The following is an 18,874-nucleotide window of genomic DNA, read 5'->3' on the forward strand; positions in this document are numbered from 1 at the left end:
CTTTCAAAATTTCTAGTGTTTTCTTCCTTTGTTTTTTTACTTGCAACACTTCTCAAAACACACATGTCAATGCAAAATTTTAGTGGCTAAAATCAGTTACTGTAGAAGCACATGAGTAAATCTATAAAAAATTATTTGTTGAAATTATATTTTTAGACGAATCTAATAAGATTATTCGTGATTATATTTCTTGTTGGGATCTGCCTGAATTGGCTGAACTAAAAGATAAAAATTACCACTTAAATATTCTAGATCAATTAAATGCCTGAATTTGAAGGAAAAAAATTAAAGAGAGTAAATGATTCCCCTAAATTTGGGGATAAATAATTACTTCACCTTTTCCTAGGGGAAATATTCGAAGGAACAAAAATCCCTCTAGCAACCTCTTTATATCTACAACCACATATAGCAGCCTCCTTATATTTACAACCACAACTGCTGCCACCCACTGCCACCACATCCCACCACATACTACCGCCACTCCCCACGACACCACCACCGCCATCCAACAAAAATCAAAATCTATTAAAGAACTTAAATTAAAATTTTAAGATCCATTAAATCATAATTCATAAGCAATCCTAAATATCAAATGAGCAAGAAAAATAAGATTTTAATTCAAAATTACTAAAAAAAATATCTGAAATTTGTTCCATTTCAAAATTAATCTACAATGCAAATAATTAAAAAAAAAAATACAGTGGTGGTCATTGAATTTATGATGGTGATTGTGGTGTGGTTTGAGTAAGGTTGAAGGTTTTCATGGTGGATTGCTTATGGTGTGTGATGATTGAAGAATTTTATTGTGGAGAAGTAGAATTTACAGCAGCAGAGAGAGTGAAGGAATACAAAAGACAAGAATAATGTCTAACTTTAATATTTCATGCTCCACTCAAATTTTTCCCCAAAAAAATTTATGTTGAAATATTGTCTTCAAATTATTTACTCCCTTAATTATTAGAAAATAGTGTAATAATAAAAGTTTTACAATTAGAAAATGAAAAAAGCACAATCATATGAACTAAGACTGTCCTTTTAAGTTTGCCTTCTTTAACAATTTTATGAGTTTTTATTTATCAAATAAAGGAAACTCTATAAGACAAAGGGAATATGTGATTAATTAGCTATTGGCGTTTGCGCATGAACTTCTAGAAAGATTTTGATCATTTGTTGTACAAACACTTACACGCGGAATGCTTATGATTTATGAAACAAATGAAGCGCGTCATGTCAACAATGGCCGCATAAAGCATATCCCAGTGAAAAGTCATTTCAAATACATGATAAAACTAAACTGTCATCGTGACGTTATTTTCCGCGGATTCACTACTTGCGTCTTCTACAACAAAAAAATATACTCATTTCTTTTTTTTATTTGCATCAAAAAGAAAGTGGGTAAATTTTAAGAAAGTAATTATGAGTAATGAAAGATAATAAATTATGAATGAAATTCAAAGAAAGTGATGGGTTATTATCCAAAAATAAAAATAATACAAATTAAATGGGACGAACCAAAATGAATAATGCTGCAAATTCATATATATATATATATATATATATATATATATATATATATATATATATATATATATATATATATATATATATATATGTTTTAGTAAAATATATTATTCTATTTTCTATTTATATATATATTTCTCCTTCTAAAAATAAATTAAAAATAAAGTTGTATTTCGAATTTCATTTGCATTTTTTTCTTTCTACGTTGTACTTAAAATTGTAATTAAATTTTTTTAATATTCATATTGTCAAGAGTATATTTAACAAATATAATTCAATTTTGAAGTCAAAATAAATAATGAAATAAAAAAAATGAAATGGTTTCTTTCTGTCTTTCGCCCAATAAATAAGTTGAATTTTTTGCGATATATAATTTGTATCCAACAAAAGGAGAATATTTGTTTTAAAAATGTATTTTCTCTAAAAATTTTTTGTACTGTCATCGGATCTGGTTTGTTTTAAATTCTGACTCAATTAGCAACTTTTGTTTCGATTTCTTGCTAATTCAAAGTTTTGATTCCAATTCATTTTATTTTTATCTCGATTGTATCTACATAACATATCTCTTTTTCGGGTTGCTAACTCAATGGTAGAGTACTCGGCTTTTAAGTGCGACTACAATCTTTTGCATATCCGGATGAAGCAAGGAATTCGTCTACATCATCGGTAGAGTTTAGTTTATAAGACCACGACTGATCCTGAACAGAAATGAATGGAAAAAAGAGCATGTCGTATCAATATAAAATATAAAATTCGGAGAATAGTTCATTCTTACCAAATTGGTACAAAATTCTATTTGAATTTTTGGAAGGGAACGAAAGGACTTCAAATCAAAGTTGGGTCGATTGAATAAATGGATCGAGCCGTAGGGTTCAAATTCTGAGGAAAGAAAGAACAAACGAGCTTATCTTCATAATTTGAATCATTTCCCGATCTAATTAGATGTTAAAAAAAAATTAGTGCCTGATGTGGGAGAATATGCGGGAAAGGATTCTCCCACGAGTGGATCCTTTGTTTTTTTATAGTGAATCCTAACTATTCGATTATCCATTCTCCATTAAATAGATGGAAATGAATGTGTAGAAGAAAGAGTATATTGATAAAATACTTTAATTCCAAAATCAAAAGAGTGATTGGGTTGAAAAAATAAAGGATTTCTAACCATCTTTTATCTTATAAAAACAATAAAAAAAACCAATTAGATGGAAAAAGGTAGAAAAGTCCACGGATGCATTTACCCGTTTCCGGAGTATCCATTTTTTCGTAATAAAATACCTTGTTTTGACTGTATCGCACTATGTATCATTTGATAATCCAAGAAACCCTCTATTTTTACTTTTGTTTTTGGTCTAAATTGAAATGGAAAAATTACAAGGACATAGAGATCAAATAGGTCTTGGCAACATAACTTTTTCTATCCACTTATCTTTCAGGAATATATTTATGTATTTGCATATGATCATGCTTTAAATAAATTGATTTTGTTGGAATATGCGATCAACAAGAAATACAGTTTACTAATTTTAAAACGTTTAATTACTCGAATGTATCAACAGAATCATTTTATTCTTTCTGTTAATGATTCGAACCAAAATGAAAGTTTTGGGCACAAACACAAAAAGAATTTGTATTCCCAAATGATAACATAAGGGTTTGCAGTCATTGTGGAAATTCCATTTTCCTTACTATTAATAGCGTCCCTAGAAGGAAATGAAATAGTAGAATCTCAAAATTTGAGATCAATTCATTCAATATTTCCTTTTTTAGAGGACAAATTCTTACATTTAAATTATGTGTTAGATATATTAATACCTTACCCTGCCCATCTAGAAATCTTGGTTCAAACTCTTCGCTATTAGTTGAAAGATGCCTCTTCCTTGCATTTATTACGATACTTTCTTTACGAGTATCGTAATTGGAATAGTCTTATTAGGCCAAAAGAATCCATTTCCCCTTTTTCAAAAAGGAATCGAAGATTATTTTTGTTCCTATATAATCTTGTTGTATATGAATACGAATCCCTTTTTGTTATTTTACGCAAGCAATCCTCTTATTTACGATCAACGTCTTTTGGAGCCTTTTTGAACGAATCCATTTTTACATAAAGCTAAAATATCTAGTAAAAGTCAAAGTTAAGGTTTTTGGGGTTATCCTATGGCTTTTCAAAGAATCTTTTATGCATTATGTTCGGTATCAGGGAAAATGCCTTCTGGCTTCAAAAGGGACATCCTTTCTGATGTATAAATGGAAATATTAACTTTATCGCTTTCTGGCAATGTCATTTTTCTGTGTGGTCTCAACCAAGAAGAATCTATATCAATCAATTATCAAACTATTCCCTTGACTTTATGGGTTTTATTTCACATGTGGGACTCAATTCTTCAGTAATGCGGAGTCAAATGTTAGAAAATTCATTTCTAGTAGATAATATTATTAAGAAGTTTGATACCATAGTTCCAATTATTCCTCTGGTTGGCTCGTTGGCTAAAGCAAAATTTTGTAATGGATTAGGTCATCCCGTTAGTAAGTCGGTCTGGACCGATTATCCGATGCTGATATTATTGACTGATTTGGATGTGTATGCCAAAATCTTTCTCATTATTATAGTGGCTCTTCAAGAAAAAAAAGTTTATATCGAATAAAATATATACTTTGACTTTCTTGTGCTAGAACTTTATCTCGTAAACATAAAAGTATTGTACGTGCTTTTTTGAAAAGAATAGGTTCAGAATTTTTGGAAGAATTCTTTACGACGGAAGAAAAAGTCCTTTCTTTGATCTTACCAAGAGATTCTTCAACTATATCAAGAGTCTATAGGGGGTGTGTTTGGTATTTGGATATTATTTGTATTCATAATTTGGCCAATGATGAATGATTTTGGTTATAAGACTATCTAAATGGAATGGAAATTATACCTAAATGAATGGAGGTATAAGATAAAAAATATTATTCATTTATTTCTATACTGAAATGTTTATACTTATACAATAAGAGTTGAATCCGTTGAGTATTCAACTTTGTTCGAGTTCCCCCTAGGAAGAGAATTGAGTTTGAAATGTATACATAGGGAAAGTCGTGTGCAATGAAAAATGCAAGTACGGTTTGGGAAGGGGTTTTTTCTTTTTTAATAAGAACATTATCTACTTCATCCGATCGGTTCCGGGTTCGAGTCCCGGGCAACCCATTCTTTTTTTATTGTGAACTTCATATTGTGAAATCTGATTTTATATTTTGTTTTGCAATTCACTTTAGTTATTCAAAAACAATTCGGGGAGATCTCAATGAATATTGGTTCACATGGGCGTATAAGACATGTTATACTGTTGAATAACAAGCTTTCAATTCTCTATTTCGAGAAGAATTATTGTGCTTGGGAATCGTTTTACCATGACTGCAATTTTAGAGAGATGCAAAAGCGAAAGCCTATGGGGTCGTTTCTGTAACTGGATAACCAGCACTGAAAACCGTCTTTACATCGGATGGTTTGGTGTTTTGATGATCCCTACCTTATTGACTGCAACTTCTGTATTTATTATAGCCTTCACAACTGCTCCTCCAGTAGATAGTGATGGTATTCATGAACTTGTTTTGGGATCTCTACTTTACGGAAACAATATTATTTCGGGTGCTATTATTCCTACTTCTGCAGCTATTGGGTTGCACTTTTACCCAATCTGGGAAGCGACATCGGTTGATGAGTGGTTATACAATGGTGGTCCTTATGAACTAATCGTTCTTCACTTCTTACTTGGTGTAGCTTGTTATATGGGTCATGAGTGGGAACTTAGTTTCCGTCTGGGTATGCCTTTCTAATGGTATGCCTCTAGGAATTTCTGGTACTTTCAACTTTATGATCGTATTCCAGGCTGAGCGCAACATCCTTATGCACCCATTTCACATGTTAGGTGTAGCTGGTGTATTCGGCGGCTCCCTATTTAGTGCTATGCATGGTTCCTTGGTAACGAAGGTTACAGATTCAGTCAAGAGGAAGAAACTTATAACATCGTAGCTGCTCCTGGTTATTTTGGTCGATTGATCTTGCTAGTTTCAACAACTCTCGTTCTTTACACTTCTTCTTAGCTGCTTGGCCTGTAATAGGTATTTGGTTTACTGCTTTGGGTATTAGTACTATGGCTTTCAACCTAAACGGTTTCAACTTCAACCAATTTGTAGTTGATAGTTAAGGTCGTGTAATTAACACCTGGGCTGATATCATTAACCGTGCTAACCTTGGTATGGAAGTTATGCATGAACAGAATGTTCATAACTTCCCTCTAGACTTAGCTGCTATCGAAGCTCCATCTACAAATGGATAAAATTTCGTTTTTATTTTAGTATAGATGAGTTATTGAAAGTAAAGGAGCAATGCCGTTTTCTTGTTTTGTCAAGAAATTGGTTATTGCTCCTTTATTAGTACTAGTCAGTTTTTTTTAATTCAAAATGAATTCAAGACTTAATCAAAAGCAAGTTCTGAATACTGAACTTAGAAATAAATTCCGAAATTTAGGTAGGGGGCGGATGTAGCCAAGTGGATCAAGGCAGTGGATTGTGTATCCACCACGCGCGGGTTCAATTTCCGTCGTTCGCCCATCTAATTTCAACATTATGGATAGAAATTGTGTGGCCAATCATTGTGGGTATAATGGTAGATGCCCGTGACCAAGTTACTATTATTTCTTTTTCCGTCTTTGTGTTAAGCTTCTCAATTTTTCTTAATAAATGATTCGCTACAAAAGGATTTTTTTTAGTGAACGTGTCACAGTTAATTACTCCTATATTTTGTGTTTTTTTTTTATGTAAAGACGAAGAAACTAATTTTATTTTCATTTTCTTTCCTATTTAATACGTCGACGAATAATAAAATTACCACTATATTTATTCCTTTTTCTACTTCTTCCAAGTGCAGGATAACCCTAAGGGGCTGTGGGGTTTTTTCTACCAATTGGGGCCCTCCCCTCACCACCTCCATGGGGATGGTCTACCGGGTTCATAACTACTCCTCTTACTACAGGATGCTTACCTAGCCAAGCTTTTCTGGTTCACTCCAATATTTTCCACTTGTCCGACTGTTGCTGAGCAGTTTTTGGATATCAAACGTACCTCCCCATAAGGTAATTTTAATGTGGCTGATTTCCCCTCTTTTGCAATCAATTTCGCTACAGCACCCGCTGCTTTAGCTAATTGTCCAACCTTTCCAAGTGTGATTTCTATGTTATGTATGGCCGTGCCTAAGGGCATATCGGTCAAAGGTAAGGCATTTCCCATTTTTATAGGAACTTCTGTACCAGAAACAATAGTATCTCCAATTATAGCCCCTCGGGGATGTAAAATATATCTCTTCTCACCATCCCCAAAGTGTATGAGACAAATGTATGCATTTCGATTAGGGTCGTATTCTATGGTTACGATTCTACCATATATGTCTTTTTCATTCCGTCGAAAATCGATTTTACGGTATAGACGCTTATGACCCCCCCCCCCCCCCCCCTCTATGCCTTGCGGTAATGATTCCTCTGGAATTACGACCTTTACCACAACGACGTTGCCCGTAGATCAAATTATTTCGTGGATTGGATTTCACTTGATTGTCTTCGGCTTCATTGCGTGTGCTCGAGGTAGAAGTTTTGTATAAATGTATCACCATACTATTAAGTATTTTGATTTAAGTTCTTTTCTTTCTAAGAGGTGGAATAGGATAACTCCATTGAAGTGTAATGATCATATGTTTGAAATGCATTGTATGTCCCATAATAGGCCCCATTCTTCTATCCTTTATCGGGAGTCAATGACTATTCATAGCTATTACAAAGTTCGACTCAATACTTTATTTCCGTCCTAGTTGATCTTGATTCGACATTAGAAGTATATTGATTTTTCCCCAATAACCGAATACTTTTGTCTGTAAATACTGCATATTTGATTCCATCCATAAATCTATTTTCTTCCCTATTTGTTCGAGTTTCAATAAGAATGCTAGTTCTTACTATTCATATGTTATGATATGAATATACCACACCAATTCCTTATGTATGGATGATAAGATTCCATTGATACAGAGCCAATTCCAATAGACTTATTGTAGGATCCCATTATATCATTTTTCTAAAAAAAAAAAATCAGATTCGATTTTCACCTAAGCTTCTCTTTCCCTTGCCTACACTAATAAAAAAAAGTTTTATTCCATTCACTCTTTCTTCATACCGTCAAAAATTCAGGTGAGAGGATTACAATGATCGTAAAAGAACGAGACAAGAATGAAATTACTATGAAAACTTGAACACCCTTAAGTTGAGCCGAGTGCCTGAACCCTCAGTAGGTGGTTTATCTCAACTCCTTTCATCCGCACCAATATAGCCACTTTACGATGTATTCATTATAATGTTTCGAATATACAAGGCTAATGATACTTCAGTAACATTTTTCACCCTCTCTCAAAACACCCTTTTCGTTGATTTTTGACATAAGTAATCTATCTAGTTAAACAAGGCATTTTTAAAGCATACGCGTGTCCCTTTGAGATTGCTACTGATAGTGACATTTTCAGTAGCAATCTCAAAGAAATCGTAGAGTTCTTTATAATATCAGACATGAATATAATATCAGACATGAATATAAAGCAACAAGTTATTATAGGTAACAGAGATGAATAGAGGTGCAATGTGATAAGTCTGGATTAAGTCTCAAATTACCACCTTTTACTCTTACAAAAGAATAAGAAGCATCATGTTTATAGAAGAGGAATCATTGTTTAATGCCCACAAAACAAAGTCCTACTTCAGCTTGTGCTTGGAGTTCTTCCAAGACCCTAACGATTTTTTCGCGACATACTTCGATTTTGGTTTCTTCCGTCAGCATTTTTCGCAATCTGTATACATACATATATATAGCAGAGAAAACGTCAATAGATGAACAATGATGCAGTACATGAAAAGCACTAGATTAAGGATAACTTCCATATCGAGCCTAAAGCAGAGCTAAACAGCAACGTCCGTAAGGTTTATCAGTATCTTTATTACATTCCTGCCATCCCCAGAAACACTCTCACGCTTCATTTTTCGCGTAGCCACACAATTTCTCTTAAATCATTATTGATGAAATGACTGTACACATTTCTCCTACCCTCTACTCGAATGGCTACGGGAATGATTTGTCCGCTACCTCTACTCGAGGGGGTTTGGTTGCTGGTGGTTTTGCAATGATGAGATTAGGTTGTTTTTGTATTGTAAAAAAGGAAGAGAAACGTGTAACTTTTACCCTTGAACAAAAGTGAAAGTGTGTACCCTCAAAAATTCTTTCCGGAAATTCAGCCCGTGAATTATACTACTGAAATTCCTTCCACATCCTTTTTTATGGGTATGGGTTACCGTCTTTCTTCCCTCCCCAGACTCTAATCATAGTTCCTATGAGCAGGATATATTGGATATGATGATGATGAATTATACTACATAATGAGTGCATATTCTGGAATGTTCGTCCCATGAATAAGTTGTAACATTGTACAAACGGGAGACAAATGACAAGCTATAAATTATGCAAAATTCAAAAAAAAAAAAAAAAGACGACAAAAAAAGCTTGGAAATAGGGATGTTTGTCGGACTCGGCTAGGATTATACATACTCCGACTTTGCTCCGGATAATAGTCGAACTTTTTTTCAGTCCACCTCCACTTGGAGTCGGATTATGCATACTCTAAGTTTGCCCCGACTCGAACTCTCGAACCTCCAACGGAGTCGGATTTTTATCAACCTTTATCGTGATATTGTACTAATGATTTTAAAACATACAAAATTAACAAAATATATTTTTCAAATACAATTTAATAAAAAAATGTACTTTAAATTCAAGTTTAACAAAAAAAATAGTCCTACTACTACAATTTAACAAAATTTTCTCGCATTTTGATTTGGCGTATTTTATTTCTCTTGATCTGATTTGTCTTATTTTGATTCATTAATCTAAATAAAAATACCAAGTAGTTTTTCAAAATCGAAAATTACAATTAGCATGAGAGAGAGCTCGAATTAGTCACGTCTAGAGTTTTAAAGAAGACAATATATTGGGGTAAAAGTCAAATTCAAGTCGGAGTCGGGTCGGAGTGTCGGATTTTTAATAAGGTCCAACACCGGTCCGTCTCTAACTCGGACTCGGATCATAAAGTCGGAGTCGAAGTCGGATAACTTTTTCCTCGGACTCGAATCAGATTATTTTCCTCGGATCAAGTCGGACTAGGGTCGGATTTGGACTAAATTGTCATCCCTACTTGGAAAGCAAGTGTGGACTCCCGAATTCTACGTCTTCAGTCAAGAAAATTTACCTGTGGATTGATGCAGTGTCTCCCTGACCAGTAAAGACAATAAGCATACTATTCAAGGGTAAGCTTGAATAGAGCTTGTAAATTCTGGAATCTGTGCGGGTCAGGATCTCCTTGAGCGTAGATGGTACACTGCAACATTTCTTTGCGGAGGACTTGTTCTGACAAGTAACGAAAGCTATCAACTCTGCAAGCCGAGCTTTAAATAGCTCGTCATCAACTACTTGTTTTTTGAAATATGAATTTATTTCTGAAAATTGCGTCCACACAAAATGAACCTTATCGTTTTTCACCTGCAAACACGTACGATTACTCAATACAACAGCTTTACTCCACAGAAATCAAACGCGAGACGACTTTTTTATTACCTCTTTCGAAGCTCTGGAAAGTGCTTCATCATCAGATGAGACAGGAATCGCATTGCATGTCCCAGAAGCGTGGCGCTTCACAATGGAACGATCATCAATAAATGATGATGTTTTTCGAGATTCAGTTAATACATCAATAAGTTTCTTTCGTGTAAATTGTGGAGCGGAGCCGAAATCAGGACCTAAAATCCACAAACATCAAAATTACATAAACGACGCAGACAACTCCAACAAAAAAAAGTAGGTCAAGTAAAAAAATACAACAGTGATGTCCTACAAACACTTTTTAGGTACTTCCTCCGTTCCAAATTACTTCCACCATTACCAGACAACGCACTATTCATTCATCACCCTTAACTTGTCATTAATTTTTAATCTATAAATTAAGAATCTTATTTGATTCGTCTCAATGCAAATATTATTCATATCAAATTTTTATAATTTTTTATTTTACATAATTAGAGATATTAAGGATTTAATTAGTGAATTGGACTGCGTGAAAAATCAAATGGTGCAAGTATTTTGGAACGGAGGAAGTAGAAAACAAAAGAACACATAGATTCAATTCATGTGAGAACTCCCTTCTCTTGAAGTTATTCTGAATGCTAGGAGCACAAAGATTTAGCTTTATTTACCGTTTTTTATCTTTAACAATGCCAATTCCATTGCAGTTCTTGCATCCTCTATGCTGTCATGGCCACGTCCGGAATCTTGTATCTCTTTAGAAAGAAATTTCCTTGCAAGAACACGAAGCGCTGTTTTATATGAGCCCCCACGAGGATGCTTGTATAATACTGCAGTATCAATAACTAAATCGTGCGAAACTTTTAGTGCCAACAAGTCATTCTCCAATGAATGTCCAATCAGAATTGTCTCTTTATAAACAATCTCCAAAAATTCCTCCTACGAAGAAAAACAAAAAAGATTTAACATAATACTTTAAGCATACAATATGAACAAAAATCAGCGAAAAAAACACATATCACCTGAATGTCCTCGAGACTAGTAGATACATCATTTAACATTTCAGGAGTGATTCCACTATATCTGAAAATAATATTACCAAAAAAGTCAGCAAATTGATCCTGAATTTTGATCCACAATAATTAAGCACAGTTCAACTCATTGAAAACCATCACAGAGCTATATAAAGAAACCAAGGGATCTAACTAAACCCAAATTGACCAGAGCCCATATTTGAATCATATGGACTTAATGAGCTAGAAAAATCTGACATGGCATTATACTACTAAACCAGAGCCAATGATTCAATGGTACAGCTCCAAGACATATGCATACCAAGCAAGGGAGAGGCAGAATCACAGATAAAGTACATAGTCCACAGAAAACAGCAATACAACCATCCAAAAATGTCAGTAAGGGAAGTTAAACACACTAATGCATGGCATATATGACCCATCAAAGATGATTGTACCTGACTTGTTTTGTTTGACTCAACCCTTTTAAACATGTATTTGGTTAGTACTTTACTCATCTCTTTTAAAAATCATTGCCACACGCTCCTTTAATAGCAATTTTGTAATATATATCCTTTGTTTCTTTTTAACAGCTTCTCTTCCGTAATTGAGTTGTCATGATTCTTGTCTTCACCAAACAAATACACATGTTGATACTGATAGTCTTTTACTCCAAGGGTTTACACAATCAAATTCAGATAACTTAACTTCAAGCAACCTTTAAATGAACTCATCGAAATTGAGCACCGCATCTAAGCTCGTAGCCCACCAAAAGTTGGAAAGTAACACATCCCAAAAATATAGCATCAGTTGTAATACATGGACTCATCTATCATTTCTAGCAAATAACAACGTGAGAAAGGTATGATTAAATGGTTACTTGACTGGAAAAACTCATAATGATTAGAAATTTGACCATCAGTCCAAAATAAAGGCCAATTTAAAAGAAAATTATCAAAAATTGAAAGCTTGCTATTCTGACACAAGATTCTGCAAAATATTAACATGCAAATAGCCTAGATATTAGGCCTTGTTTGGTAGCAGGAGGATTGAGAGTTAAGACTAAATGAGTTTAATTATAGCAATTAAAACCCCTACTAGTTGATATTGAATGGTGAAAATAATAATGAAAATTTAATGTAATTTAGCTAGGAAAATTATTTGAAAAGGTTGATGATCATTGTCCTACTCTAATCAATTTTTGTCTTCACAAAATTTACTCACATCTATTATCACTTTGGAAAGTGGGGCATTGGGGGTAAATAAAAACATATGTTTGAGGATGATAAATTCTTTACCATGGGCATACCATAACACATTTCATGAAAATAAACGATAAAATTCATTTGATAAAATTCATTTCCATGATCATTGTTTAATACCAAGACTAAACAAGTTAGAGGATTTAGTAAAAGTAAAACCAGCTCGTAATGTGCTTAATAAATGGAGGAGGAAAAACTCATTTTGTGGAATCCTCCAAGATCATAAACTTGAGAAATGAAACTTTCCTTCAGTTGTGATAGATTGATGATTTAGTTGTCAATTGAAAAACCAATTAAATTTAGTAAATCAAAGGAAGAATTTATAAAACTACATTTTGAAGTGATTTTTTTTCCCAAAAAAAGAAACTATTTTCAAGGTTTATTTCTTTATAAAACTACCTTAAATAGAAAAATTATCTCCAATGCATTACGAATTAACTTTGTTAATTATCTTTGATCATTTAAACAAAGTTTTGGCCATCACTTACTACTCATGTAAGCACATTGATAGACGTGTATATATAGGTCAGACTTAGGCTCGATCATTGGCAAAAGAGTGAAGTTGAGCTGCGAGGTCGTAAGTCATTCTTAGAGGAAGGAAATTTCTAATTTGGTGCTTGCATGAACAATGTAACATAATTCGCCAGTTAATTCGCTTTTTGAATTCGCCATTCGCTCAAAATGATCCTAAAATAGCCCAAAATATACCATAATTCCCTCATTTTGATTCGTAATTCACAAGGAGATTAGTGAATCATAATTAACTTTTTGAATTCGCCATTCACTCAAAATGATCTTAAAATAGCCCAAAACCGACCATAATTCGCTTATTTTGATTCGTTATTCCCAAGCAAATTATTGAATCATGTGACAGTGTGCATGAATAATACATGATGGTCAACGTTTATATTACTGATGAAACAAAACAAAACTGCTAATATGGTATTTAGAGAGAATTTTGCGGAGGTAGTTTAATGAAAAAAATTAATCAGTATTTTTCATAAAAAGTTTGTGTCAAAAGATGATTTCTTGAAAAATATTATCTTGACTAAATAAGCTCACAAATTGCGAAATTGGGCTGAAAGCTTCTAATGATAAAATAAGAATTAGACACATCGACAATTTGTGATCAAATCAAATATTAATACCTTGTGTTGTAATCGATAATAGGATTAAAAGGCTTAACCAACTTATCCAACATAACCTGGAAAAATTTTTAGAAAAAAAAGACAAACAATATTAGATAAAACAAACAAAAGATGCATGCAACAAAATAAGAGTATGAGAAATTAAGCATACTTTATGCATAAACACATACATATCCATATGAGATTGCTCCACTCTCAATTGCTTGCTTTTTGAACTTCAAGCACATGAGTGGGCCAAAAATAGGTGGGGAGAAACTGATAGAGAGAAATAGTGGTCCAAACTTAACGTATAAGAAAATGGAGCAATCATATAAGAAATGTCATATGATACGGTCACACAGAAAATGAAACACATTACACACAAAGAGAGACAATAATAATAAATTTCCCATTGAAAAATTCACAAATATCAGATAATATTCTTCAGTAATGACAAAAATATATACATTTAATAAAAAAAGAAATGATAAAACAAATGTAAGATTTAGGAAGAAAACGAGGTAACAAGGAAATAACTTCCTCGAATCAATGAAAAGAAAAGGTGAATAACAAATGTTCATCATAGAACCCAACTTCATTACTCACAAGTCACAATAAGCCACCACCAAATAGTTAACTTATTAGTAAGAACATCACAAAGCATCTACTACACACTAGCAAAAGTAATTGTTGAGAACGCACCTGACCTTCAACATCGACGAGAGTCACCCGCGTTAGCTCAAACCCATTGCATGTAATACACTAGAAAAGAAACATGCGTTGAGAAATTTAGTGCAAAAAGAAAGTCCTAAACAATAAACATAATAATTATTAAATCCAAAAGGTGAAATAACATTCTTCAAAAAACATGTAAAATTTTAAATGAATATTTGTCTAAAGTTTTCCATTCTCAATTGGGCAAAAGATTTATAGTTTTTTGGTTTCAGATTATAATACGTTATAGTAAAATGACTCGTTAAATTATGTGCACATTTTATTTATGTGAAATTGTATTTGATCTATGCAATCAAGGGACAATAGAAATAACCATTTGATTTTGAGCTCTTTAAAAAAATATAGAGAATAAAGATGCCAAAAGATTGGTTAATTAACCTCTTTAATAAAGTAAGGAGGGATTAAGCTTATGAGCCATGCCATCTGAAAAGATGCACAATTCCAAAAACCATTTTGGTTTTGAGCTCATATCATTTTCATTTCTTAAGGAAACGGATGGTTTATTTCCTTAAAGAATGGTTTAGAGTTTTACTGTGGGAAAAATAGAGTTATTGGAATATATTTCCAAAGGTAACCTAGGAGTAACAATCTTAGCATCAATAATAGAAGAAAAGAAATGTAGAGGATCCTAAACCTCGCGTTTCAAGTTAGTACAATCTAACATGGAAGCATTACATTTAATGCAACACATGGTTTAAATGACGTAGTAGAACAAGGTGTATGACAAAATATAATAAGGTGTATGAAAAAATAATTTATAAAAAACAACATAACATGAAATGTATATGCATATCACATATGGTCCATGATATGTATAAGGAAGTGTAAACTAGTGTTAAGACATGTAAAGTAGCAACTAAAGAATTCCTAATCACAACTATTCAGGATCAAAATTATGCTTGTTTTGTATGCAGGAGTCTAAGAAAAGATAGTAAGACCTACTCAAAGAGAAGTGTCATGATGCATGTTGCTCTTTGAAGACATCATATTAGTGTCAAACCTAAAGATAAGGTTGCTAAGTTATAGATGGGGATACAAAAGGTATTAAACGAAGTCCTAGTACATGAAATGTCGTTAGGGAAAAAATAATCCTAACATAGGTGTTGTAAAGTTGGACACGAAGGAGTTGCCACTAAGTGATGCTTTCAAATACTATTGATCAATTTTTCACATCATCATTCCTTACCCCCAATGTTAATAAATGACTCCCACCCATGAAAAAAAATTGTGGTTGCGAATGCGTTTGCAGAAATGGTCCTAATGCAGTGAAAAATGGCTATAACGGGTAATAACGCGAATCACGGCCAATGTAGAGTGAATTTTTGAAAGGAAAAAAATCTTATAAGGGGAGTTTTGAACTTATATCTGCATTTTTGTTGTTGAACTACTAATATTATGCAATAATATACGTTTAGTGTATAATTAATTATCTTATTAGATAATTATTTTGTTTAACTACTAAAATTATCAGTAACTATTTAAGTGATCTTATTAATTAAAATTAATAGGTACTAATGAAATTTTAACGAGGAGACAAATGACATTGTAGCAGCGAAAATATCATTGAACGATAAAATAACAGGCATAACACTAAGTGTAACTGCCGACGCGGCGTTTTGACAGTGAAATCGATGCACTATTATGTTATGATATTTAACGTCGTGACAACTCTAAAACAAGTTACATAATGAGCGTTGTGTAACGTAACGAGGGAGCGTGGGTTTGGGGGTCATATTTATGCCATCTTTACCCTTGTTATTGATTACAAACATATTGTTTCAGATTGACGCTTGGTGACAAACATCAATTGCAATCTCACATAAAAAACACGTGATTTAATGAGTCATTATACTATAGTCCATCGGAAATCAAAGAACTATAAATCTTTGGCCTCTTCAAAATAAAGGGACATATTCAAGATGTGAAGAAAAGGATTCAATGTCGATGGATAAAAATACATGTGCTAGAGTGTATGAGTGGAGGAAATTTTAAATTCTAAACATTATAAATGGTCTTGGAAGTCTCAAATAATAGGGATAATATGGGAGAAAATCATTTGTGTTGGTTTCTCTAGTCCAAAGCACAAAAAACGTACCAATGAGAAAAGTGAAAGGTCAAAACTTTGCAGAACTTAAAAGTGAAAAGGGCAAGAATAAAGAGTGAAGAATGACATGAAGAATTGAGATTTGCAAGACATGCAACAATAGACATAAATGAATGTTGGAGGAAAATACAAAATCAATAGTTAGAATTGATATACTTAGTTGTACATTTAGTATCAAATTAGCCTGCTTGCATACAATCTTTGTTGCGAATAATCTCACGTTGATATGCTTTAGTTCATGCACTCGACACCATATGTTGTAATAAGGTTTTGGCATTGATGTTTTTTAGCCCAAGGATGAAAACACGATTCTTGTAGAGGAAATAAAAGCCGCAAAAACAAAATAAAAGCTACTGGCAGTCACAAAGTAGAAAACTACATCAAATCTTACCATCTCACAATCAAGAGCTAGTAGCTCACAAGGGGAAGAACCAGGTGGAGCAGGGCACGTTGAACGGAAACCTAGATGATGTAAAAAAACAATCAAAAAAATGCAATGCTTAAGAAAAGTAAGAGAGATAAAGAAATAGTTTATTACCAGGCTGATTGAGGCAATATCCATTATCCTCAAGTTGTGTTTCCGTAAGAGTATAATATGAGATAGGGAATGGCAAATTCTTCATAAGTTTAGTTGGGGACAAGTTAATAGATCCCGAACTAGCTTCTGCATTATGGAAAAACTTTAAGCATCAAAAATAGTAAGCATATATGAATAATAGCTAGTAATCCTACACATAACTATGAAGTGACATAAACAAAGTCTCTTGAGTAAAAAATCTTGTATGGATCCTAAAACAACAAAAGATTAGGTTGGTGAACACTTTGGATCATATTGCACATCAATTAAGTACTATTTGGATACCCCAGAATATAAAATGTGTTTGACACATTGACTATACCTCTACATTTCCATAGTAACTTCATTATTTTGAACAGCCTCGATAATAGGTACCCAATAAACAAGTGTGTCGATACATCTTTTGCTCAGGTACATTTGGAATAGAGCTCATCATAAATAGGTTGCAGGAGAGGAACAACATATCCTAAATCAGGGCATCAGGCAAGACCATACCCAATTACCAACCTATGAAAAAAGCTAATAACCTGCGCCTATGCGTTATGTAATTTCAGGATAAGTCTCCATGAATAATTCTAGCTTGAGGATAACTTAGAAAACTTGTGTTCAGCAAATAATTCCACTTTTCCTTATATTGGCACAATCAAGGTATTCTAATGTCTATAACTTCTCATTTACTAGCTTGAAAATATCTAGATTTCAGGAAAAGAGAAAACGACGAACAACCAATCTCACAAACGGTAATTGCTATTAGAAAATAAAATGCCCACATTTATGAAATCAGAAGCTACGAACACAACCTAAAAACAAAGATGCACATAATCAGATTAATTTTGTAGATGTGTACTTGTATTTTGCAATAAATTCATGTAATGCAACTCTTTAGATCCTGATTTTAATTAGTTATAATTTTTTTAATAAAAAAATGTTAACCGTACCCATCCCGTGTCCTGAACCATTTTGTGTTCCAGGTAACATAGTAATGAACAAAGAAGAAAAGGAGGATGCAAGTGGAACAGCTAAAGGCAGCTAAAAAGTGGACTATGTAAGATTATGAGAGAATTACTAATGAAATACCTTTTGGAGAGGACTCGTTCTGATCCTTGGAGGATTTGTCTCTTTTTCTTTTGAACTTGCAAGTCATAAGGGCATCAATTGTCTGATTACCATCTAATAAACAGCTAGTATAGAGAATAAAACACTCAAAAGGTAAACATAAAAGAATTAAGAACAAAAAAAAAAAGCAAAATCAGTGCCTCAGCCAACCTTAAAGCTTGAACTGCCCTTGGATTACCACAACACTTTTTCAAATTGCTAAAAGTTTTTGTTTGCGACATATATAACGCTGCATCAAGGCCTGGAACATATAGAAGAACCACTTTCGGGATGAGGGGCTTGTTCTGCAGCGCATAATGTTACTAAATCAGCAATCCCAGAATACGTAATATGAGTTTATAAATGTTGAGATTAATTTCAAACTGATAATTTAACTAAGCTTTTTAGCTTCCTCCTCATTTAGGACTTCAAAGGGAGAGAAACAAGGGCATCGCCAATTTTTCACATTCAAAATGGAATTTTTTTTCTTGAGCTAGATCTTGATATTGGTACCGATTATTAACGCACAAAATAGGAAGCCACAAACCAAGTCTACAATACATTGATCTCAAAAAAATCAGGTTTCAGAAACTAGAAATCAAGCCAAACCAAACTTGTCAATAAAGGTAGTGATCACAATAAGATTAAATCAAATTATGAGGCATCTCAAAGAAAATTGCACAAACTTCAATTCACTAGTGAAATACCCTAATCACCACCCTCCCTTTGCAGCAACCAAAAGCATCTTCTGTCCGGAACAACAGTTATATTATACCAACAGTAAATATGCTCAATTA

The 18,874-nt window shown here is 33.2% G+C and overlaps 1 protein-coding gene and 3 pseudogenes across 1 annotated transcript in view; 2 read left to right on the forward strand and 2 right to left on the reverse strand.

The window, feature by feature from the left end:
- Nucleotides 1–2,540: 2,540 nt before the first annotated feature.
- On the forward strand, nt 2,541–4,682 carry LOC130810637 (maturase K-like; annotated as a pseudogene).
- A 225-nt stretch (nt 4,683–4,907) lies between these two features.
- Nucleotides 4,908–5,910, forward strand: LOC130811007 (photosystem II protein D1-like; annotated as a pseudogene).
- A 217-nt stretch (nt 5,911–6,127) lies between these two features.
- On the reverse strand, nt 6,128–7,165 carry LOC130810987 (50S ribosomal protein L2, chloroplastic-like; annotated as a pseudogene).
- Nucleotides 7,166–8,168: 1,003 nt separating this feature from the next.
- LOC130810535 (small RNA degrading nuclease 5) overlaps nt 8,169–18,874 on the reverse strand; it is an 11,681-nt gene continuing 975 nt past the window's right edge. Inside the window, exons 4-14 of the mRNA XM_057676637.1 lie at nt 18,249–18,382; nt 18,060–18,163; nt 16,944–17,069; nt 16,797–16,867; nt 14,269–14,328; nt 13,588–13,643; nt 11,187–11,247; nt 10,836–11,103; nt 10,201–10,382; nt 9,836–10,125; nt 8,169–8,386 (exon numbers count right to left, since the gene is read on the reverse strand). Of these exons, the coding sequence (XP_057532620.1) occupies nt 8,263–8,386; nt 9,836–10,125; nt 10,201–10,382; nt 10,836–11,103; nt 11,187–11,247; nt 13,588–13,643; nt 14,269–14,328; nt 16,797–16,867; nt 16,944–17,069; nt 18,060–18,163; nt 18,249–18,382 (1,476 nt within the window). The 3' untranslated portion in view covers nt 8,169–8,262. The remainder of the gene's footprint in view (nt 8,387–9,835; nt 10,126–10,200; nt 10,383–10,835; nt 11,104–11,186; nt 11,248–13,587; nt 13,644–14,268; nt 14,329–16,796; nt 16,868–16,943; nt 17,070–18,059; nt 18,164–18,248; nt 18,383–18,874) is intronic.

The sequence above is a fragment of the Amaranthus tricolor genome, chromosome 4 (genome assembly GCF_026212465.1).
Source record: "Amaranthus tricolor cultivar Red isolate AtriRed21 chromosome 4, ASM2621246v1, whole genome shotgun sequence".
NCBI lineage: Eukaryota > Viridiplantae > Streptophyta > Magnoliopsida > Caryophyllales > Amaranthaceae > Amaranthus > Amaranthus tricolor.